Source organism: Megalops cyprinoides, chromosome 12 (assembly GCF_013368585.1).
Source record: "Megalops cyprinoides isolate fMegCyp1 chromosome 12, fMegCyp1.pri, whole genome shotgun sequence".
Lineage (NCBI taxonomy): Eukaryota > Metazoa > Chordata > Actinopteri > Elopiformes > Megalopidae > Megalops > Megalops cyprinoides.
In genome coordinates, this window is record NC_050594.1 from 16,384,107 (window position 1) to 16,407,991 (window position 23,885).

The following is a 23,885-nucleotide window of genomic DNA, read 5'->3' on the forward strand; positions in this document are numbered from 1 at the left end:
CATCATATATTTTAAAGTATTTAAGATGTTCTGCTTTTACCCATTTAAACACTTATATTTGTCAGTGGAAAAAATAATGATAACTGATGAATGTGCACCACACTCCAATGTTATTAATTTTGACCATAGAAAATGAGACATAGCTAGTAAGGTTTTAATTTTAATTTTTTATCCTATGCGAATGACATGACACAATTGATTCAAAGTCAATTTCTGTAAAACTGTGTTTAACCAAATAATCAAAATGTTATTAAATAAGAAGATAAACATATCTCCCCTCACCAGTTTGCATTGATACCAAATAGTGATACAGTTAGTCACCCACCACTCAGCCCAAACTTACTTTTTGCCAGGGTGGAAAAAATAACTACAAATAAAAATAAATAAATAAATAAAAGTGAAATTCTGCTGTAATTGCAGTCCTTTTGAGACCAGAGCTCGAGTGGCAGCTCGGTATTGTTTTTTATGAAACCGGTTGCCTTTGTCCTACTCCATGGTGTGAACTTTGGAGCGTACTGTGGTGCTTTTTTTGCAACTTTCAATTGATCTCCCATTGTACCACAGAGCCTTACTGGGCTGGCTCAGGCTGGGGAAGGAGGGGGGGTATAAAAGGCAGCATTCCCAGCTGGAGAATCAGTCTTGGTAGAGAGGACCTAAAACCCAAGGAACAGAGCTTTCTGGAACCCATGATGGGGTACTCGAAGCTCTGCTTATTGCTGCTTCTGAGCACCTATGCCTTGGCCCGTAAGTACCTACATACCCTGCTTCTCAGAAACCTCCTCAATGCTCCTCTTGTTTTTCTACCACTTTCTATACTTTTTATAATTTATGAGAGAATATTTGAGATATATTTCACAAGTTGGTTTGCTTAGAGTATTGCTTTCATGTCAGTGGTCACCTGCAACTGATATGTCACCACATATGCTGCCGCTGAAGATAGTGACATAGTTGAGATAAACTGTATGTAGCATAGCAGTGCAGCCTTTTAGGCCATCTCCCATAGATCAACCAAATTATACTAACTTTAATATGTAGGGTGGCTCTGGGTACTATGTTGGACCGTTATGATGGACTACTTTGATATGCTTTATTGTGTTGTGTATGTACTTTTGTTCATACGACTTAAGTAAAACCAGCTTTGCACATGTCCTTATTAATTCTCTCTGGATAGCCCAATTGACTAGAAGTAAATATTATAAAATGTAAAATGTACATATTAATGCATAATAAATTTAACTTCTGTGCTCTCTACCCTTCTCAGCATCATAACAAAGTTAAACTGTTGTCAACATGTATTCAGGTTAATTGGTCATGTAATATATACCACATACAGTATATATAGCATTACATGGAAGACGTATTGATTTGATGTAGGAGTTGATGAAGGAGCTTAGAGAATATGCCCTCATTATTGATTTTTTGTTGTCTGTCCAGAGCAAGGCAATGACAGTTCTGAAGAACAGAGCTCAACGTGTCCATGTAAGTCTCCATATATCACAGCCCTATAACTGTCAATCAATCTGTGTGCTGAGTGCCATCGTACATCATCAGGGGAGCTGCACATCATCTGCTAATGTTCATGACAGTGAAAATAAAACAAAACGGAACTGTACAGCCTGACCTAAGAAAGGGCAAGCATGTCACAACCCCAATGTTTAATCTCAGTGTCTGATAAACTAGTCAAGATAGGACACATGAACCCTGGTACTGGTGTTTACAATGCAGTAATGTTGACGATTTGTCATGGAGGGGTCCAAAGTCCTGAAGTGCAAGTGATGATTTGGAAGCAGACTTGTGGACTGTGAGTGTCATTAATGAATGATCAACCGTTACATGTGTGACGCATGGGCCAACAGCGCCCCCACATGGACAAGGAGTGCACATTATCCTGTTCAGACACAGTATAGTATAAAATGCCAGCACTTACAAAAAAAAAAAAAACAAAACAAACTGATTTTGATATTACTAAATATTTAGTAAAAAAACTATTGGGATGACTTCCTTAAAAGGTTAAGAGGCATCATGGAAGTAGTATGTACATGTGTCTTTTTTTTACTTTCCAGTGGCAGCAAGGTTTAAGAACTTCAAGAAATATGTGTACCAGTATGAAGCTGAAAGTCAGAATGGGGTCAGTGGAACAGCTAATGTGAGGAATGGACCCAAGGTCACCTGTAAGGTAGGTGTGAGAGGTGGTGCACCTTTCCGTTGCTTTTCTCCCTCAACCAGCATTGTAATACGCAACAGATTTTAGTTCCTCTGATACCAACCTCTCCCCCCCACTCACCTTTCTCTTCACCAGGTTGAGGTTGAAGTTCCTCAGTCATGCAGCTTCATATTGCGCACTGTGGAGTGCACCCTAAGCGAGGTGTCCGTCATTGACGCTGAGGGATTGCCCGTCTACAGGCCCGCCACTGGTGCTGAGGCCTTCCGTGAAGCCATGGAGAAGTAAGCAGGACCACAATCCCACTCTTACACCCTCGGGAAAGACTAATGTGCCACTGTTTTTTGCTTCTTGTTTTTAGGAGCAGCGTAGTTATGCAGAGAAACAAAATTATCTTGATTTACCGAATGATTGAGTCCGGTAATGCACTAGAAGCACTCCTGCTACGGCTTTTTTCTCAGCCATAATAAAGCATCTTTGCATGGCTGAATGCAAACAACAGTTTAATGACTGGTAATAGATTCAAACTTCAATGCAAGTGGCTGACGCCTCCCCTCGCTTTTCTGCCCAGGAACACTCTGAAGTTCACGGCCGAGCAGGGTGCCCAGGTGACCCTGTTCCCTGAGCAGGATGAGCCCGCCAACATCCTGAACATCAAGAGGGGAATCATCTCCGCCCTCATGGTGCCCGTGGAGGACGAGAGCAACAGATACATGGTAAGGTCACATCCACTGTTTGTTTCTTTACCTCCCAGCAGATCCACCTCAGCTGGGGTGTCATGCCCTCTATCTCGTGCTTGAGTTTGTTGCAAGCTCTAATGCATGGTTCTCCATTAACCTCCATGATAGTGCTTTACCTCAGGTGCCTTTTCAAGGTGGTCTGGGTTGATAAGACGCTTGTATCCATCAGAATGTATCTTTGTATGTATATATAAGCTTGTGCGGGTCTTTAAGCATATTAGAACCTGTTTCAGCAGACTAACATTTATTCTAAATGGTAACATGCTGCAAACTCCTCTTTTGCAATATTTGAACCCCATGCCCTCCCTTTCTTTAGATTAAGTCAGTAAAACCGCTGAGCCTATTTGACTTTAATAGCAATACAGTGGAGAACGTGAACACTATGGCTGATTCTGGCTCTCAACCCTGTCTTTCAGGCCACTGTGCACGGTCTGTGCCAGACTGACGTGGTCGTCAACACCAGGAAGGACATTGCCACGGATGTCACTGTCACCAGGGACCTGTCCAAGTGTAACCACTTCAACCCCATGGCAGACTACACCAGCCCACTGGCCCTCGTGTCCAGGATGGTGAGAGATCCTGCCACTAGGGGACACTGTTGTAAAACAAACTAAGTTTAACATGCATCCAAATTATCCACCTGTGCAAAGCCAAGCTATTATTTGATTTGAATTTGAACATTTCTAATGGGTCACCTATAAACATTACATAGATATTTTACACACTTCCTTGGCTTAGTACTTTCACCTGTCATAAAGTTTTCTGCAAGTTACAAATTTCTCTTTTTAGCTAGCTAAGTGTCAAAATCATTATGTGTCAGAGAGACTGAGAGTTTCTGTCCATATGTCTGCAGCATTTGCCTCTGTCCCAACTGATCAGCAGCACACAGTCCTGCAACTATCAGTTTGACAACAAGAGGAAACACATGACCGAAGCCACATGCACTGAGAAACACATCTTCCTGCCCTTCTCCCACCAGTATGTCCCCCAGTCATTCTTTGGCATTGTTTGTTCTTTTATTCTGACCTTAAGCCTTCAGTTGTGGTGGACTGCCACAGTAGAATCACATCCGTCTCGTCCCCTGTCCCTAACACAGGAAAGAGCATGGAATCTCATCCCTGGTAAAGCAGACTCTGACCCTGCAGGAATCTAACAAGATCAACAACAGATACTTTGACTATGGTGAGTATCTGCACTTTGTTTCACTGTCACACCATATGCTGCATGCCAATGGCTGTGAATGTATGCTGGATATACTGCCAGTATAGGTTTTGAATGAGAACAGAATGCAGCATTTTAAATTCTTAAAAAAAAAAACTTACCACCAAGTGACTGTGAACTGGAAAAATCAGAAAGAACAACTATATCTGATTATGAACCTTTTTTGGCATCTTCTAACTGGTTTTGCTCAACTGTCATGTCCTGCAGATGAGGCCAACTCGAGGCCCCTCTCTATGGACTACGCTGATGACAAGGCCCCCGTCCAGACGAAGGACATTGTCCTGGCTACCCTGAGAGATCTGAGCGGCTTGGCTCAGACTGAGCAGGGCCAGCAAAGGGCCAGCCTTTTCCAGAAACTGGTCACTGAAATCCGTGGCCTGAAGAATGAGACGCTGAGCTCTGCCTTGGCAGAGATGATGGACGTTTCCCGTGCTCTGACCTGGCAGGCTCTGGTCCAGTGCGGGACCCCTGAGTGCACCAGCGCCATCCTGCAGGATCTCCGGGACTTCTCTGAAGGCGCCATTGAGGTTGATGCCGTTGTCTATGCCTTGGGACTCATGCCTAAACCCTGCAATCGGCGTGTCAGAGATATGCTGAGCATGGCTGAGAACAGACAGACCAAAGCTGTCATGTATGGCCTGAGCAACAGTGTCAGGAAGTGAGTGAACCCTCTCGCTGGTTACACTGATTATGGACGGTTAGCTGATGTTTTTTTGCATTTAAGCAGCAAATTCTCAGTATTAAAAAAAAGAATCTTTCAAAATTTGGTCAAACAAATCAAGGTGGCCATGTCCCGTGTGAACACTGAAACTCTGAATGTTGACTGTAGAACATGGTTAGGTAGTGTTCTCATTAGCTTATGTCTTTGTGCTCAACATCAGATTCTACCAGTCAACAGAAGAGGTAACTCGTGAGCTTGAGGAGGTGTCAGAATTCATGAACTCCCTGCTGAGTGGCGACTGCTCTGGTAATGAGGACCAAACCTTCCTGACGCTGAGGGTGTGTATCCTATTGCCTAGCATTCTTATGCACTGGCACTGTAGTTTTCCCCAACAGGATTTTCTAAAACTGAATTTGCTCTCTCTGTCTCTCACCTCCAGGTCATTGGCAACATGGGAAAGGCCATGTACTTTGCCAGCCCCACCCTGCGGTCCACACTCCTCAGATGTGTGATGCAGCCTGCAGCCTCTCTGTCCGTCCAGCAAGCTGCCATCCAGGCCTTCAGGCAGATGCCCATCGATGAGGAGGTGATCTAACTACCGCCTGCTTCGCTGCATCATTCAAGCTGTCCTACACCTAGAAAGAATTTTCACAGCTTATGTCTTGAACTTTGTCCCATTAATGTGTGTATACTTTCCCCTCACTCTGCAGATCAGCAGCATCCTTCTCCAGGTGTTCCAGGATGCAGAGAGCCCCGTTCAGAAGCGTGTGGCCGCATACTTAATGCTGATGAAGAACGTAGAGACGGCTGACCTCCCTCAGGTGATGAACACCCTGATGACTGAGCAGGACGAACACGTCAAAAGCTTTGTGGCTTCCCACATTGCCAACATCCTGAACTCCAAGGACCCTGAAACCCAAACGTATGTTGTACCTCAAAACACTGCATTGGAGTGCTCCATCCAATGACTGGTCATGCTCACTTCATCACCCTTTTTCCCTCCTCTATCTCTCACAGGACAAAGCTGAAGATCACTGAGGCCCTGGAGGGTAATGAGATTCCCGCTGCCATGGACATTGCCACAGCCTCCCGCAACTACAAGATGGACTCCTCCATTCCACTGCGGGACCCTTTGACAACCTCAGTTGAGGGCAACATGATCTTTGACTCCACAGGCTACATGCCCAGAGAGATCATGCTGGAGACCACTCTGAAAGCCTTTGGGTACAATTTTGACATGTTTGAGGTATGAGACATACATACATGCTTGTAGTTCAAAATATCCAAAAAAGGAGAGAGTACTGTGGGATTAATCACATATAAATGCCTATTTTGCATCAGTGACAAAGATGATGGGGGGGGGGGGCATTATATTTTTGGGTTGTTTGTCCACCTTCCTGAGCTCTGTGCTGTCATGGTTCCATACTTCCATAGTTCATTATATATACATTGTGAGAAACATCACACAAATGCACACTTCCTCTGACCTTCAGGAAGCTTGTAATCCTCAAGATAAAAGGTGAAATATCAAGGTCACAGGAGCTTGACTGGAGCTTGACAGGAGCATGATTTTTTTTTCAACAACGCTTTTATTATCACTATTGCATTTACCATGTTCCTTCATTTCAACCATGCCTGTACATTCATCATTCTAGCAACACCTACACAATGGATGACTTAGTCAGTCATTTGCACCATCTCGCTGATATTAGAGCTATAGGTTCATCTTTACAGCTTCCATTTCTTCGCATTTGATTGATATGACATTGACTCAATAATCTTGATTTCACTGTTTTAATCCCTATTCTGTACTTTAATGCAGGTGGGTACATGCCCACCCACTGAAGACATACAATATTGAACATTTCCATTCTGGAAGGGTGTGACAATTCATGCTACAACTTGTTTTATAGAAAAGTTTTGTCTGTAAGCCTCTCCTGTAAATATGTTTACAATTCTTCCTGTCATTTCAAGGTTGGCATGGAGGGGAAAGGTATGGAACCAAGCATTGATGCTCTGTTTGGAGAAAATGGCTTCTTCCCTGACTCTGCGTTAAAGTCAATGTATTGGCTTGGAGGAAAAATGCCAGACAGAGTCCACGAAGTTCTGAAGAACTGGATTGGTCCACTGAGGAACGAAAGAATGAAAAGACAGGTATTTTACAAGTCCCTTTTTCTCATCATTTTCATGGGCTGTACCTGTTTGTGTTGAGTTCAGCCATTTTAGTTTTCCTTTGGCTCTGCAGTTGAAAAATGTCACTGTTTCACCTGGGTTAGTTTTACAAGTGCGTTCAGCTGCTAGTCTAATTACTGAGGGAGGGCAATTAGTTCAGGGTGCATGGAATTTTGGATGGTATAAATGTCCTTATTTCACCAAGACTAAGCTATCTATCACTTTTTTCACTTTTTAGCTGTGTTGCACATTGGTAGCATGTTGCTCAACACTGCAAGGATTCACATAGCATCACCACATTATTGGCATATAGCATATCATATACAGATCATATAGATCAACATATATCACATAGATAATGTGATTGCTATTGTTTTTGCCTTGGTTAGTTTTGCAAGTGCATTTAAGTGCTAGTGTAATTTGTTGGTAATTTAAGCTTCCTCCTCTTTAACTGGCTGCTTATCTACTTGTTATGTGAACAAGGCATTTTTTGGATGTGTCTGCGCAGTAATGGCAGTGGAAGTGGCTAGTTTTTAAGCCATATTGTACCAAGACATGGTTGTACAAAGACAAGGGCATCTATCTACAGGGGTCCAACAAGGGAGTCCACAAGGAGAGGCTCTATCACATCACTATCCCATATTGCTTACGTTAATTCACTTAGTTATTTAATTCATTTATTTACCCGTCTAATGCATCTAATCCCCTCCATTATATGTGCAGGTTTTTCTTCAGGGCAAGTGTTGCTATTGTGTGGGTATGGTACACTGCCCTTGGGCATATTGTATTTTGTGTTAGACAGGTTGTGCATTGGTCTCAGCCTTGACTGTCTGATACTGGCTCTTGTTTGCATGTGGATGGTGTTGTTGTTTGTGTAACGTCTTGCGCCATTTTGTTGGATTTGCTTTGGGTTTGACTTTGGGAGTTGCTCTGGATAAGAGTATCTGCTGCATGTCAAACATTTTAATGTAATGATAAATGTACTCACATCTGGTACCTTGCTCTGGATTAGAGCGTCTGCTGCATGTCAAAAATGTAAATGTAATGTTACATGTATTCTTTCCACTCTGCACAAGAGCATCTGCTAAGTGACAAAATGTAATGTAAACATAAATGTCTTTGCAGGTCCCTGAGAACATCTTGGGTGAAATTCAAAGCAACTTTAACAAGCTGGTTGAGAACCTCCGCTCTCAGGACTCTCCTGAGGCTTTAGCCTACCTGAGGATCATGGGAACTGAACTTGGATACATCAAGACAAGCGAGATTGAAAATATGGCATATACTGTTGCTATGTATGCTGAAATCTTTTTCAAGACACTTCCCAAGGAGGTAATTTGCTGCATGGTACACTTGCAGAATGGGTCTGTCCCACACGCAGATTGCAAGACATGTTAAATTCAAGCACATTAGTGGTTTATGAGTTGTAAGCAATGTATACCGTACCAACATAAAATTTAAAAACACTTCCATGACAGAGCATTTGCTCAGATGTAATAAACTTCTCAAACAATATGTTTTGTTGCCCTTATCATCATAATGTGTAAGATCAGGTAATCTGTTTGTCATCATGCCCGTTCATCCATTTATCTTCCCGTTTCTCATCTCAGTTCATGAAGTCTCTGATGTCCGGCACTGATAATGAGCTTTTCGGTCACTACATCTTCATGGACAATGAGTTCACCCTTCCTACTGCTGCTGGCTTCCCTCTAAAATTCACTCTGGCTGGTGTCTTTGCCGCTGGAGCTAAAGGAGGCCTAAGCATCACTCCAGGCATGGTAAATATCACACCTGCTTTCCTCTCATGTCTCCCCATGTGCTGAAATAAGGTACATCAATAGATCTCCCCTCAGAATGGCAGCATGCTTTACGCATAGCAGCACTTTGAAATGGCAGTGGATGTCATGACTGAATAGATGCTTAATTGTTACGTGTCTTTCCTACTCACAGAAGGCACTGTCCTTCATGCCCTCTGCGGGAGTGGAGTTTGTGACACAAATGGGTGTTCACATCCCAGAATTCATCACAGCTGGCATCGAAATGCACACCAACATGTACCATGATAGTGCACTAAACGCCAAGGTTACCATGGATGACAACCGGTTCAAACTGTCCATCCCAGCACCCCAGGGCACCACCCAGCTCTTCAGCATCAGGTAGGGTGGCAAAGTTGCTTATCCCTTAAGAAATCAAAGAAGACCCTTAAAATGGTGACAAAAAATAATACTGTTTCTTCTCTATCTCATTACTACAGCAACAGACTGCTGTCTGTGTCCACTATGCAGACCAAGATAGTACCCCCACTGGTCGAGGACAGAACTGACTCTGTGGAGTGTAATCCCCTCTTCTCTGGGATAAAGTACTGCACTACTGTCCGTTACTCCAATGCTAGCTCCATTGAAGCTGCTCCCTATTATCCTTTGACCGGAGAGACCAGGTAAGAACAGCATATGCTTAATGTCTCTGGTCTACTCTGTGGACTTTATATGCCTCTTGAAAAACAAACAAACACAAGCAACAAAGGACCTTTCACTAAATAAGCATGTATGTTTCTATAGGTTTGCCTTGGAGATTCAGCCCACCGGGGAGGTCACTGAATATACTGCTGCCCTCACCTATGAGCTCCTGAGGGAAGGCAAAGAGGGCCGTCAAAAGGTGGACGCTGTGAAGCTGGTCTTGAAAGCAGAGGGTATGTGTATCTTTAGCAGTGCATTGCTTCCTGAATACATTACTGAACATTTTGTTCATATTCCTATTTTACCAATGGGATAATGATATTGGTTTAATGAAACCTTTGATATCAGGTGCTGAACCTTCTGAGGCCACTGCCACTCTGAAGTACAACAGGAACAGGAACACCCTAACCACCGACATCCAGATCCCTGACTGTGACCTGGAGGCTGGAATCAGGCTGGCTGTCACTGACAGCAATGTGAAGGGGAAGAAAATGCGTGCCATTACCATCGATGTGACCAACAAAAACATTCCTCAGCTGTCTCTAGTTGGCCGTGCCAGGTAAACAGCAGCTTTCTATAAGATGGCTTAACCTTAACTGGTGCCATTTATTCTAGTTTGTTATTGTTTTTACCTTTTTTATCTTCAAAAGTAGTTTTCAATACTTTGTAAAATTTATTTTATCCTCCTATTTTGTTGTTTGAGTTTAATTTGAATGTACCTTGTGCATGACAAGCTTGTATGAATTAATGATGATGATGATGAGGCTTATTATTATCATTGTTATTATTGTTACTGTTTGCTATTTCAACCAAGATGGCTTCCTGCAATTCCTTGCCATATTTTGATTTGTGATGACCCGCACAGTAAATTAGCACTCACATCCTTTTTCTTCTCTTCCTGTAGACTTGAGGCAATGAAGGATGGGATGCTACAATTCCAACTAACTGTTCCATCCTTGAACACTGATGCCACAGCCACAGCCACAATGAAGTATGCCAATGGCCTCATCCTGGAGCTGGAGACATCTGTCAATGTTCCAGAGACTTCCTCTGTACAGAAAGTCATCCTCAGATATGGTATGTCCCTACTTTATGTGTTGTGTAAGACTACATCATGAATACTGCTGTAATGCCTTTTTCACCAAAAATTTTCACTTGGATTAAAGAACACAAATGATTCTCTCTTTCAGATGAGAACAGAGTTGAGGTTGAGATGAAGTCTGATATGAGTTCAGAGATTCAAAAACTCCTCCCTGAAACTGAGGTCTACCAGAAGAAGCTCCAGAAGATCATTGATGACCTCCTGGACCAGAAGGTGGCAAAGACTGACATGAAACTGCGGCACATAGTCTCCAAAGCTATTGAGGTACGAGTGAAATCATTTGCAAGGGCAGTAGCTCTTAGCTAGTGATGAGGACACAGACCTATGCTTTAGCTTAAATACTCTAGTAAAAAGTTGAATAACTGAATTTAAGATATAGAGGCTTAACACTGTATGCCACTTCTGGTAAAAGAGTCTTATAGATCAGTGTTTGCTAAACCTCTCCTGGAGGACCCCTTGTCCTGCATGTTTTAGATCTCTCCCTGCTCCAACACAGCTGATTTAAATGATCGGTTTTGCTTAATAGCAAACTGATCATTTGAATCAGCTGTGTTGGAGCAGGGAGATATCTAAAACATGCAGGACAAGGGGTCCTCCAGGAGAGGGTTGGGAAACACTGTTATAAATTATTACAGAGTAATAAACAATATTAACAATATATATGGAGTATAATTCAAACTGAAAAGTGAATAAAAAATTCTTACATTTAGCTTCTGGATAAAATGCATTTACATGCCTTGCCTGTTTTTATTTTATAATTATGACACCATAATTGATAAATTCCTGTCAGATTGCAGTGAAAATTATTTCTGTCTGTAGGCAGGTAATATCTGGCTGGACAAAGTTGCAGGGGATATCCCCTATGTGGATAATTTGAGGAACAGAAGAAACATCCCTGAATTGACCCTACCTTCACTTCCTGAGAAACTGTACCTGAAATAGTGAGTTAAATATAATTTTCTCCCTCTTATTCCCATGAAGACATTAATGTAATGTCAACTGCAGTGGTTTATTGTACAGACATATTTGTTTATAAAACTAAATATATTAAAGAACTGAAGTAATATAATTCACTGTAAATCGTTCAAGACTGTCTCTTAAAAATAATGAATTCAGTCATTAATAAAATGATACTGACCTTTTTCTTTCTGCTTGTCTAATAGTGACAGCTTGCTGAGGTATCAGTTCAACAAGAACAGAATCACCCTGACTATCCCCCTGCTTCTCGGTGGAAAAACTTCAGAGGATCTGAATATCCCCACCAAAGTATCTATACCCAATGTGTACATCCCTGAGATCGGGTTGGATATTCCCAGCAGGGACTTTGCAGTCCCCACTTTTACCATTCCCCCCAATATTGAGTTCACTCTGCCCCTGATGGGAATGGCTGAGGCATCTGCCAAGGTCAACAGCAACTTCTACAACTGGGAGGGGTCTGTCTCCGGTGGCAGTGACACCACGGATGTGCCCAGCTTTATTGGCAAATTCAAAGTTGCAGCTGACTGCCCCATCAACATCCTTTCTTACGAAGTAGAAGGTACATTTTCTCTTCTTATATCTCCTCTGATTTTTTTGTGTCAAAGATTTACTTTATGATTTTGTACAAAAACATGTTTGCCAAATTCAGAGAAACCTCTAATATCTACTGATACCTCTTTTGACTGGCAAAAGATTTCTTGTTTAGCAATAAGGGCATGTGCTACAGATCATGTACAACTGAATTCATCTGTTGATTTACTAAATAAGATTACCATTGTGTGACGACTGTTTGACCATTGTACTAAAATTTGTCATTGAATACATATATTTATAGACACAATCACTTCTGAGTGAATGAAAGGTATCTGGCTAATCTATTCTGTTATATAGAGTTGAAACATGTCAAAAACAAAGCTTAAAATTAACACATGTGCTTCACTTTATTGTCTCCACACAGGGACTGGAATGATCAGTGGAACACATACTGACACTTTGAAGTACCTTGTGGATGGCTCCCTGAGACACAGTCTCTTTGATGCCAGCTTCAGTATCATAGAAACAGGACACTGGGCAGACACAATGTCCACCAGAAGTAATTACAAGATTGAGGCCTCTAGCCCGTTGGGCTTGCAAATGTCTTTGTACTCATCTTCCAAAGGTTCCGCAGATTCTGAGCAGGTCACATTAGAATCCAATCTTGATGGCTTCTTGAGGGTGCGCACCATGCATGCCGGCTTCAACCATACTTATACTTACATCGTCTCAGGCACAGAGGCAAGAGGTGACTCAGACCTGAAGGTGGACTCCACACTACTCCAGGCGCACAACAGGATTAACGGGCTTTACTCACCAGGCGACCTTTCCATCATCTCGAACACTAACATCAACAACGATGCTCTGAAGCATGTGGCTGAGCTCTCGTTCAGGAACAGACAGCTCTCCTTGAAGTGCAATGCTGTCTCCATGGTCCTTGGCAAGGCACTCCGCAACAAAGTTGAGTTTGCTGTCTCTGGAGAGGCTGCCAGCATCAGAGTGGAGACAGAAGGTGAAGCCGCAGAGAACCGTGCCTACTCCGTTCTCTCTGGCTCCTTGAACACCGAGGGCCTGGAGATAAACTCAGAAGGCTCCATCAATGCTGAGATCGGCTATGGTTCCCATAAGGCAACCCTGAAAATCAACAAGGATGGCTTAGCAACAAGCGGAACTACAACCCTCCAGTGTAGCCCTCTGACCTTTGAGAACATCTTCGATGGTAGCATTGATGGCTCTGGAGCCACTCTCTCCCTCACTTCTAAAGGATCTGTACTGGAGAACAGTGCTGAGCTCAAGGTTGATGGGAAGATCGGAGGTGACGAGGCTTATTTGAACAGTGCATACAAAGGAAACCTCCTTGATATGAACACCAGGGACACAATGAACATGAGAGTTAACAGGCAAGGCTTGACATTCTCAAACAACCTGGTGGGATCACTGAAGAACATGAGGACCGAGCACAGTCACACTCTGACCTTCACCCTCTGGACCCTGGCCTTCCACTCCAAGACAGACAACTTCATCTGTGACAGTACCTCCTACAAGCATGACATCAAGGTTGACCTTATTCCCTTCGTTGCAAAAGTGAGCATGAACCATGATCTGAGACTCCTGGATGTTGAATTCAACACTGATGGGCTTCTCAATCTTGAGCCTCATAAGATGGGCTTGAAGGGAAGTCTGAGGGGAGCCTATGGAGAGGAGCAGGAGCTCAGACACACTTATGAAATCAATTACTATAACCTGGCTGGCACCGTGAAGTGTAGCACTACTGGGAAAATCTTGGGAGCTCAGATGAGCCACAACTCAGACTTGGAAGTTGCTGGACTTTCCTCCAAATTCAGCAGTGAGGCTCGATTCAACTCCAAATCATTCCGCCTTGACAGCACTGTTCGCACTCTTGCTGTACCATTCAGCCTTAGTGTTGATGCAATCGTAAACAGTGATGGTGAGCTGAACTTGTATGGTAAGCTCACTGGCCAGCTATACAGCAGGTTCCTCCTTAAAGCACAGCCTTTAGCTGTTGCATACTCCCATGACTGCAGGGCCTCAACCACCCACCAGCTGGAGAGCGGTGATTCAGCTGAGGTTCAATTTGACAACAAGATCAATGGTGTGCTGTCTCCTCATGAGCAGTCCACAACATGGAGGATGAAGTCCAAGCTGAACAACCATGCATATAACCAGGACATCAGTGTTTACAACAACCCTGAGAGGATTGGGGTTGAGGTCTCTGGAACTTTGCTCACAGACATTCTGAACAAACCCACAAGAGAAGCTCGGGATGTTTCAGGACAGAATCAAGAATTTAGCCTTTCTGGTTTTCTGAAGTATGACAAGAATGGTGACTCACATATTATTGAGCTGCCTTTCATTGAGAATTTCCCTGCTTTTTTTGAAAAAATGAAGGCTGCAATTGTAAGCGCACTTGAGTCCCTGCAGCATTACATCAACAGCGCTGATATCAACCAGATCGTTGGTGAATTCAGGGTCACTTTGGACAAGCTACCAAGACAGGTCAGTGACTACATGAATGATGTGGATCTAGAGAATCAGTTCAATAAAGCTAAAGAGAAGCTGATTGCCCTCACAGAAGAATATACTGTCACTCTGGATGACTTAGAGATCTCTCTGGAGAACCTGAAGGAAGCCCTCGAAAAAGCTTTGAACAATCTGGTTACTGGAGTTAGAGACTTGATAGTTTTTATCAAGAAACAGGTCAATAGAGGAACTTGGTCAAAGACCATCACAGACCTTCTTACACAGATTGGAAATGAGCTGAAGGCTTTTGATGAGAGGAATGAGATCACTAAGTCAATCGTTAGAGCAATCAGTGCTATTGAAGACATCATCAGGCAGATTGATTTGCAGAAACTGACAGACAGCAGCATTGCCTGGTTGCAGGATCTTGATGCTAAATATGAAATCAGAGCTAAACTACAGGAGAAAGTGAGCGAACTGAAACAGGTTGTTGAGAGTTTTGACATTATGATGTTGATTCAGGATCTTCAGGACTACATCAGCTCCATCAATGTGGCTGAGTACCTGAACCAACTAACGACTCAGATTCCTACTGAGGAAATGGCCAGAGTTATTGATTCTATGAAAGATGTCATTCTTAACTGGTTTGAGGAATATGAAGTTGCTTACAAGATCAATGTAGTATATTCCAAATTGAGAGAATTACTTGTTAAGTATGAGTTCGACAAGAAAATTGAGGTGATCATGAACCAGGTTTTAGATCTCCTTAAACAATACAAAATCCAAGAGGCAGTGCAGTCAGTGGTCAACATTCTGAAAAGCATTGACTTTCAGTCCCTGTCAGATAAATTCATGCAAATGTTTGATGATGTAATCAATCACTTGAAGGCAATTAACTTTAAAGAACTAATGGATGAGCTGAATGACTACATTGCCAAGATTGTCCAGAAAATTCAAGAATTTAATTATGACACATTTGTTGATGAGGCAAACCAGAAAATCAGTGAGATGACCAGGTATGTGAATGAGCAAATCGAAGCAAATGAGATCCCTCAGAAAATTGAGGCTTCAAGGGAATTTGTCAGAGGGATCCAGGCATCCATCGTTAACTACTTGGAACAGCTGAAAAATTCAAAAGTTGCAGAGGTTTTCAAAATGATGAAGGATGTATTTGACACAACTGCTTTCAATGACATTAAGACAAAGCTTCAGGAGAACCTTGAAGACATGAGACAAAGAGTCAGTGACATGGACATTAGAGAAGAAATTCTAATTTACTTGCATCGGGCAAGTGACTCCTACACAAACATGATTAGTTATATCACAGTTCAGATAAATAAAATGATTGAAGAAATCCACAAAGTGGTTAAGGACCAGGAAATCATCAACCAGATTGGGCAGGTTGTTGAAGGAGTTCTTAATGCACTGAGGACAGCAGAGTTTGAAATACCCTCTTTTACTGTTCCCCTCACAGACCTTGTTGTACCAAGCATCATGGTCAACTTGCAAAAGCTACATGAGATTAACATCCCAGCACAGGTTTCTATTCCAGAGTTCACCATTCTGAACCTATATTCCATCCCAGCCATCACCATTGACTTTGAAGAGGTAAAACAAAGAGTCATAGAACTTATTGACAGCATCAGAGACTTTGAACTCCCACTGCCTGAGCCTGAATCCATCTTTGGAGATCTAAGAGTAATCTATCTATCTGACCTGCCTGACCTGACATTTCCAGAGGTCACCATAAATGAGATCAAGTTTCCAGAGATCAACATCCCAAAACTCAATCTGGAAAACTTTGAAATCACAATGCTCCCACTCCCTGAGCTCAAGGTGCCTCACATTCCCAGCGAATTCACAGTCCCTGCTTTTGGCAAGCTGTATGGTGAGTTTAGGATCAACTCTCCCCATTACAACGTCATGACAACAGCAGTTCTACAAAACGCTACAAGCAGTCCTAGGACCCCACAGTTCACAGCCTCCCTGACGTCCCAAGCAAAGTCAACAATAGAGTACCTTGACTACACTTTGGATGCCTCTGCCCGTCTTGAAGCCCCCGAAATGAGAAACCTTGTCTTTAGTGAGACTCTAAAATTTACCCACATGGCATTCACAGTTGATCATCAAGGTGCAGTGACCCTCAGTGGCCCATCAGCACAGGCAACTGCTAAGACAATCGCCAAGGCCACTACTGATGTCTACACTGCTGATATTGTCAACAACGTGCTTATAACCTTGGAGAGTGGCATCTCTGCATCCATGGAGACCACTTACAATCACAACCTGAACATTCCATCTTACGATGTGTCATGCCAGACTTCTATGATACAGAAGGCAATCACTCGTCTTGAATCTGGCACAGTCTCTGTGACTGTTGGAACAACAGGAAATGGGAAATGGTCTATCCAGGACTACTCTGATGATGGCACCCACAAGAGCGACCTTGAGTTTAGCATCAATATCAACACAGCTAAGCTCACATTTGCAGGAGAGACAAACAGCAAGACCCTGAAAATGAAACAAGCTGTGAATGCTGAATCAGTCATCTTCAGCTACATCACCATTGATGCACATGCTGAGACAGAAACTCCCTTCATCAAAAGAAGTGTTGTGGTAGTGAATGGAAAGGGTGAGGTGGAGGATCTTAAAATCGAGCTCACAGCTTCTCATAACACAGAGCTCATTGGCAGAGTCAGCGGAAGTCTGTCCCACTCGATTAATTTCCTTGCTCGTCCATTTGAGGTTGTTCTTGACTGCAAGAACAAAGCAAACACAAAGATCATCTTCCCCTTGAAACTGACTGGAAAGATTGATTTTCAGAATGACTATGCTCTGACACTCAACTCTGAAGTTCAGCATGCTAACTGGGTTGGTTTAGCCAGATTCAATCAGTATAAGTACTACCACAACTTTACATTGGACAACAATGTGGATGTCATTGCAGTATATGCAGCGATAAACAGTGAAGCTAATCTTGACTTTTTGACTGTCCCTCTCACCATCCCAGAAATGGATGTGCCTTACACATCCATGAAAACCCCAACTATCAAAGAGGTTTCTCTGTGGGAACACACTGGCCTGAAAGACATTCTAACCACCACACGTCAGTCATTTGACATGAACTTCAAGCTTCTGTACCAGAAGAATCCTGAAACACATGCCATCGACTTGAACCTGGAGCCCATCTATGATGCCATAAACGAGAATGCCAAGATAATGAGTGCAAACTTTGAGCTTGGAAGAGACAAAGCATTTGCCTTGCTCACAAAATCTTACAACGAGGCTAAGGCACAGTTTGAAAAATTCAAAATTGACACTTCCAATCAGCCTCCCAGGATCTTCACTGTCCCTGGTTATACTGTCCCCATCTTGAATATTGAGGTTTCTTCCTTCACTGCTGAACTGCCAGCATTTAGCTTCCTCATTCCCAAAGAAGTCAGTACACCCAGTTTCAGAGTGCCAATGATGGGATTCTCTGTACCAACATACACTCTTGTGCTGCCTGCCCTCGAGCTGCCAGTCCTGCATGTGCCTGAAACACTCAGTGAACTGACTTTGCCCACGTTTACACTACCTGCAATGCAGAACAGCATTACAATCCCTGCCATGGGCAACATGACCTATGATTTTTCACTGAAATCCTCTGTTATCACATTGAATATCAATGCTGGCCTGTTCAATCAGTCTGATATTGTGGCAAGGTTCGGGGCCTCCTCAACCTCTGTGTTTGACATTCTCAAAGGAAAACTCGATGCCACCACAAGCCTGACCAGGAAGAGAGGCCTAAAGCTGGCTACTGCTTTATCCCTTGACCACGTGAATCTAGAAGGCAGTCATGACAGTACAGTCAGCCTCACCAGAAAGAGTATGGAGGCTTCTGTGGCAACCACTGCCAAGGTGAAACTGCCCATCCTAAACTTGGAGTTCAATCAAGAACTCATTGGGAACACTAAAACTAAGCCAAATTTGGCCTCCAAGATGAAGCTTAAGTATAGCTTCAACCTGCCAAAGATTGTTGTTGGTAAGGGAAACATTGACCATAACCTGGGCCTGGAGGGACTGACATCGTATATGTCTCTGGAAACTTCAACAAAGGGAAAGATTGATGGAACAGTGATGGAAAAGAACATTTTTGCCGGAGCCCTCAACAATGAGGCCAATGTCTACTTGAATGCTAATGGCTTGCGCTCCACCATAAAGACAGATGCTAGCTCCACAGTAGACCACAGGAAAACCAACATCTGGAACATGGACATGAACAAGATTATGGCTCTGGAGGCCTCTCTACGTCGGGTGTATGCCATGCTGAACTACACCAGCAACAACGAAGTCAACACGGCATCCTTTGATAGCAAGGGAAAACACATTGCCAGGGCAACCCTTGACTTTGTTCCACTAACAGCACTGACAGCTAATGTAGAGATTGACATGTCCCAGCCAAGCAGCATTGGTCATGCCGGCATCATTGAGAACATTGACCTTGCAATCACCACAGAAAAGCAGACATTCAGCTGGAGTGGCAAGGAGCAAATCATGTCTGCCATCCATGCAGCCGACCTGCTGCTGTCCAATGATGAGGATGAAGCGCGCATAGAGATCAGTGAATCTGTGGAAGGCTATCTTGCTTTCCTGAAGACTATCAAGCTGCCTGTCTATCAGAAGACCATTTGGGATGTGCTGAAGTTTGACCTGGCCACCAGCGATGATAAGCCACAGTTCCTGAATGCCTCCACCATTGTGGTGTACACAAAGAACAAAGAGGGATTCAACTTTGCTCTGCCAACCAAAGTGTTTGAGAATGGTATCACCTTCAGCATTCCAGAAATCACTCTGGCAGTCCCTGCTTGGGTAAAGGACATTCCCCTGAGCATTAGAGAAATTGACATGCGTTTTGAAAATGTTAACTTCCCAGATGTAGTCTCTCTTCCTCCAGTCATCCCCATTCCAGCTTTTGAGGTGCCTTTCACCACTCTGGAGGTGCCCTCTTACACCCTGGACCTCAAGAATATTGAAATTCCCAATGTGATCAGCATACCTGGGTTTGAAATCAAACTGCCTGGTCTGCCCAAGATGAAAATCCCCGACATCAGCGTTGACACTGAATATCTGAAGGACAAAATGTCATTCCTGTTGATGAAAATTCCACAGCATGAAATCGCTATCTCTTCCTTCACAATCCCAAAGTCGTTCACCGGCGGCGAGCACACCATCCACTTGGATGTGATTGCTAGCCAGATCTCAAACTTCGAGATGCCAGCCATCACAATCCCAGAGCAGAAGATTGAGGTCCCTGAGATTTCCATCTACCTACCCTCTGGTGTGTTCATCCCTTATTTTGGAGCCCTGTCTACCACTGTGAAGTTTTCTTCTCCCATTTACAACACAACATGGACTGCAAAGGTGGAGAACAAAGATTCTACCCTTGTCTCTTCTCTCAAGTCGTCCTGCAGCTCCACCATTCTGTTACTGGAATATGATCTGGATGGTAAGCTTGGCTGAAGCTAATAACAATTAATTTACATTGTATTAATTTGTCATTCTTTTGCATAAAATATAAATATTCTTGGTGCAATGTACATTAAGTGCATGTATTCAGTCTCATTTCTTTTCTAATGTATTCAGCCACTGCCACTACTCGCATTGAAGATGGAGCCCTGAGCCTGCTTGGCAAATGCACACTTTCCCACAGTGATCTGAACGTGGACTGGCAGCATATCTTCACACAGAATCTGAGGTATCTAATTTAGTAATATAAAATAAATGAAAATATTTACTATATGAACAGTTATATAATAACAGTTAATTATTTCCCTCTAAACTTGTCACCTACAAAACATCTTTGCTACTTCCTTCATTTTTTTTATTTATTCTATCTCTTTCTTCTAATTCAGGACGAGACGCCAAGCCTCTTCTGATGCCAGGTAAATACAAAAATTCCAGGCATAAATCATTCACACATATGAACAACATATCAACAATGACTGACATTTAATTTCATTTGTGGCTTTATATGTGCTCAACTGACTGGCTCTAAGAACATTTAATACATATCCCAAATTCTTATAATTTAGCATGGGTATTATTAGCATGGGTAATAGCATTTGCATTATTAGCATACAAATTTTTTTTTAAGAGACTAATGATCTTTTCTTTCAGCAGCTCCCGCCACACTCTGAGTGTAGACCTCACTAGCCCAACATTCATTGACATGAACTTCCGCTATACTTCCCGAAAAGATGGCCTCAGTGCCACTGTCTCCTCTCCCTCTTCTGGATTTCTTGGATTCCTTCTGCAGAGAAGGACCCCTGCTCAGTTTCAAGGAAAGCTGTTTGCCCGTTACCCGGTAAGAGACACCTCTAGTCTATGGTTTACAAACTTGTAATATAGATAAACATATAGAATACATAAGTAAATATGTACACATAAATATAGAATATATTTGGCCTTAGACATTTTCATTTTCATTCATTTCACATTTCGCACCTGTGATCATGGTGAAACCTGTGCTAATTACACCCCCCCCCCCCCCAAAACAAAACAAAACAAAAAAGAACAATCTCGAAGTAGAAGGACGTTTCACTGGGCGGCTGATCTGGAATATACATATACACAGACACTTGCATGTTCACCACTCAACAAAGACAAAGACATCAGACCCTCCCAGATACATACTGGCTCTGTGTTGTATACATATCACGCTGTGCTTTGGCATATAGATATTCCATTGGAAATGTACCAGATGTAAGCAACATTTCATGTTAAGGGATGACTAGCAGGATGGTAGGCAGAGGCTATACTATAGATGCAGAAAAGGTGCCTCCTATTCACAATTTGTGCTAGAGGACAGGTGGAGCTGTGATGGTATTGGCTGCAGTACAGTTGGATGGAAATCATGGTGTTAACTGATGGCTCCTTGGCTGCACAATGCTATGGAGACAACATTGTAGTCCCACACTTTGCACTTTACACAAAGTAAAGCCCATGTTTATGCATGACAATGTACAACTACACGTCACATGCATCTGCCAGACTCGCATGTTATGGAACGAGGTGTATGTGACTGGCCACCCAATTAGTCTGATGTAAACCCAACAGTGCACCTCTGGGGTGCTCTAGGTTGGTGTGTACATCATCATGACTACATTGTGACCATGACCACATACAGTTTCTGTTCACTTCCAGGACAGAATTAAAAGTTATTGTAAAGTCAATTCTAAATTCAGTGCTAGCATTACTAGCTGAAAATGGAGGGCCCTCAAGATTCTAAACTGACCCATCATTTTATTTAAAATTTAATTTGAATAACAATTCAAGCAATAATATTCAAATAAATACCAATATTACATGCAGTCATTTTTCCTGCCTTCTTCTGCATGTGGATCTTAATTAGTAAAAAATTAAATAATGAAGTATTACATTCATATTCTTAAGGGTTTCATGTCCCTTGTCTCTTCAATATCAACCTACCCCAACATCATACATTTTTCTTTTCTATTCACAGTCTGCTCCTGAGAAGGATGTGGAGATCCTGAGTGCTAAGGCAACGCTAAGAAACTCAGAGAAGCTGATGCTCCAAGCTGGCTGGAATGCTGACGCCCCATGGGACATGCTCTTGGGACTTAAGGAAAGGGTGCCTGCCATTACAAATGCGCTGTTTAAATTTGCCAACAAGCACCACACTGCGCAGTTCGGCATGGACCTGAACCGTGCCTCACTGAAGCTCAAAAACACCCTGTCCAACACCATTGAGAGAGCTTACCATGAGATCCCCAGGATCTTTGAGTCACTACAGAGTGGCATCGAGCAGATGAGGGATCAGGGCAAGGTGATGTACAAGAAGGCCACTGACGGAATGCTGGTAGACCTACAGGAAGTCGTGAGCAAGTTCTCTGACAATGCCAGACATCTTCTCAGGCAATATGGGAAGAACATCAAAGTCATGCTGGACGCTGTCATCAAATTCTTGAGTGAAACCAAATTTCAGTTGCCTGGGTCGAAAGACAAGCTCACAGGACAAGAACTGTTCCAGAGGGCCAGCAGCTCTGTAGCTATGGCCATCGACCAGGTTGTCCAGCAAATAGCTGACTTCTTGGAGTCCTACCCAGAAGCCTTGTTCGATCACATCAGAAAGATTGAGTTTACAATTCCTGGCACGGACCAAGTTGTCAGTGGAAGGGAGATTCTGGACAGCGTGAAATCCACCATGAGGAAGATCCAGAACCAGATAGTTGAGATGGTGCAGAACGCAAAGTCTGTTAGCCTGGAGGAGATGCTGCAGAAGCTGAGTGACTTCCTGCAATCCTGCCTCCGCCAGGCTGAGAAGCTCATCGCCTCCCTGAAATCGAAGGACCTGGATGAGCTCTCCACCCGCATCAACGAGGCCTACACAGACCTCCGCAGATCCAGCACCATGCGTGAGATCAGCGTGCGCATCGAGGAGGCCAGGCAGGCTACTGCAGAATACAAAGACAAGGCTAAAATGACAATCCAGGACATCTACAACAAGATGACCCTCGAACGCCTGAATACCAACCTTCAGTCCTTGATTGAAGTGATTAACACTCATACGAATAGGTTCCTCAGCGAGCTCATCGACTTTCTCCAGCAGGTCTCCAAGAGCGCGCAACCTTACGTGAGAGTGAGCAACAAAAAGATGGACATTGAAATTCCACTTCCCTTCTTTTGGAAATCCTTCAGTGAGTGGCCACAGAGCCGGTATTAAGCCCAATTAAGCACTACCATCTGAATGGGAAACGTTGAATGCCTGCCTAAAAAGGACACTTGTTATTAACTCATAAAATCTTTGAGAACTTATTTAAAGCTGTTATACTGACATATATACATCTTTTTGAACCCGTTGTTATTCTTTGTGTGTAATTTGTGTGTGAAAACAAACCACAGCTGGTCATGCTAATTTGGTTTATTATGTTTGAATGAATGCTAATTCTTTATTCTTTATATCTTTTTCTATTTAAGATGCAGTGAATACAGAATATCAATAAAGGCAATTTGTACTGCACAAAGTATTAAGAATACTTTTTCACTGTATGTTAACCATAGACATTCATTTGAAAAATGCAAAGGATCATGGCAGTCCAACATTCGATAACAATGTTTCAAAAGTGTATAGATTAGTAAGCTTTTAATTGTTAGTTACAGAGCTCTTGCTATAGCCATTTCACAAGACTCACTGTGTATTCTGTATACATATCTACAAAGAAAACAGTAGAGAGCAGTAGTCTTGCAGACCTGAAAAAGTGTGGATGCCAACATACAGAATTTTTTTAATGAGGGGTAAAGGATTTACAATGGACATAAATATGATACGTAACTCAGCCCTGGTATTAACCTTTGAATAAAAGGTCCTCTGCAAAAACAA

At 42.8% G+C, this 23,885-nt stretch overlaps 1 protein-coding gene across 2 annotated transcripts; it reads left to right on the plus strand.

Moving 5' to 3' along the window:
• The first annotated feature begins 651 nt into the window (after positions 1–651).
• Positions 652–23,525, plus strand: apoba (apolipoprotein Ba). Of its 2 annotated transcripts, none has more exons than XM_036543023.1 (29): positions 652–744; positions 1,435–1,479; positions 2,064–2,176; positions 2,300–2,445; positions 2,733–2,877; positions 3,318–3,470; positions 3,755–3,879; positions 3,998–4,083; positions 4,330–4,780; positions 5,004–5,121; positions 5,223–5,369; positions 5,494–5,705; positions 5,801–6,029; positions 6,758–6,937; positions 8,081–8,284; positions 8,563–8,730; positions 8,903–9,108; positions 9,207–9,389; positions 9,511–9,641; positions 9,757–9,967; positions 10,313–10,485; positions 10,599–10,774; positions 11,330–11,451; positions 11,674–12,047; positions 12,447–19,991; positions 20,129–20,240; positions 20,398–20,427; positions 20,663–20,849; positions 22,008–23,525. In XM_036543023.1, the coding sequence occupies exons 1-29, from the start codon at positions 687–689 to the stop codon at positions 23,226–23,228; spliced, it is 13,251 nt and encodes a 4,416-aa protein (XP_036398916.1). In that variant the 5' UTR covers positions 652–686; the 3' UTR covers positions 23,229–23,525. The 2 variants fall into 2 exon arrangements, with proteins under 2 accessions (XP_036398916.1, XP_036398917.1); XM_036543024.1 differs by having other exon boundaries at positions 20,666–20,849.
• Positions 23,526–23,885: the final 360 nt, after the last annotated feature.

What these genes read in the sequence shown, in the direction of transcription:
- apoba (XM_036543023.1), top strand. Translation starts at nt 687, where the DNA reads ATGATGGGGTACTCGAAGCTCTGCTTATTGCTGCTTCTGAGCACCTAT. An exon ending in TGGCCCTCGTGTCCAGGATG is followed by an intron (nt 3,471 to 3,754) that starts GTGAGAGATCCT and finishes ATATGTCTGCAG; the next exon opens with CATTTGCCTCTGTCCCAACT. An exon ending in CCTTTGACCGGAGAGACCAG is followed by an intron (nt 9,390 to 9,510) that starts GTAAGAACAGCA and finishes ATGTTTCTATAG; the next exon opens with GTTTGCCTTGGAGATTCAGC.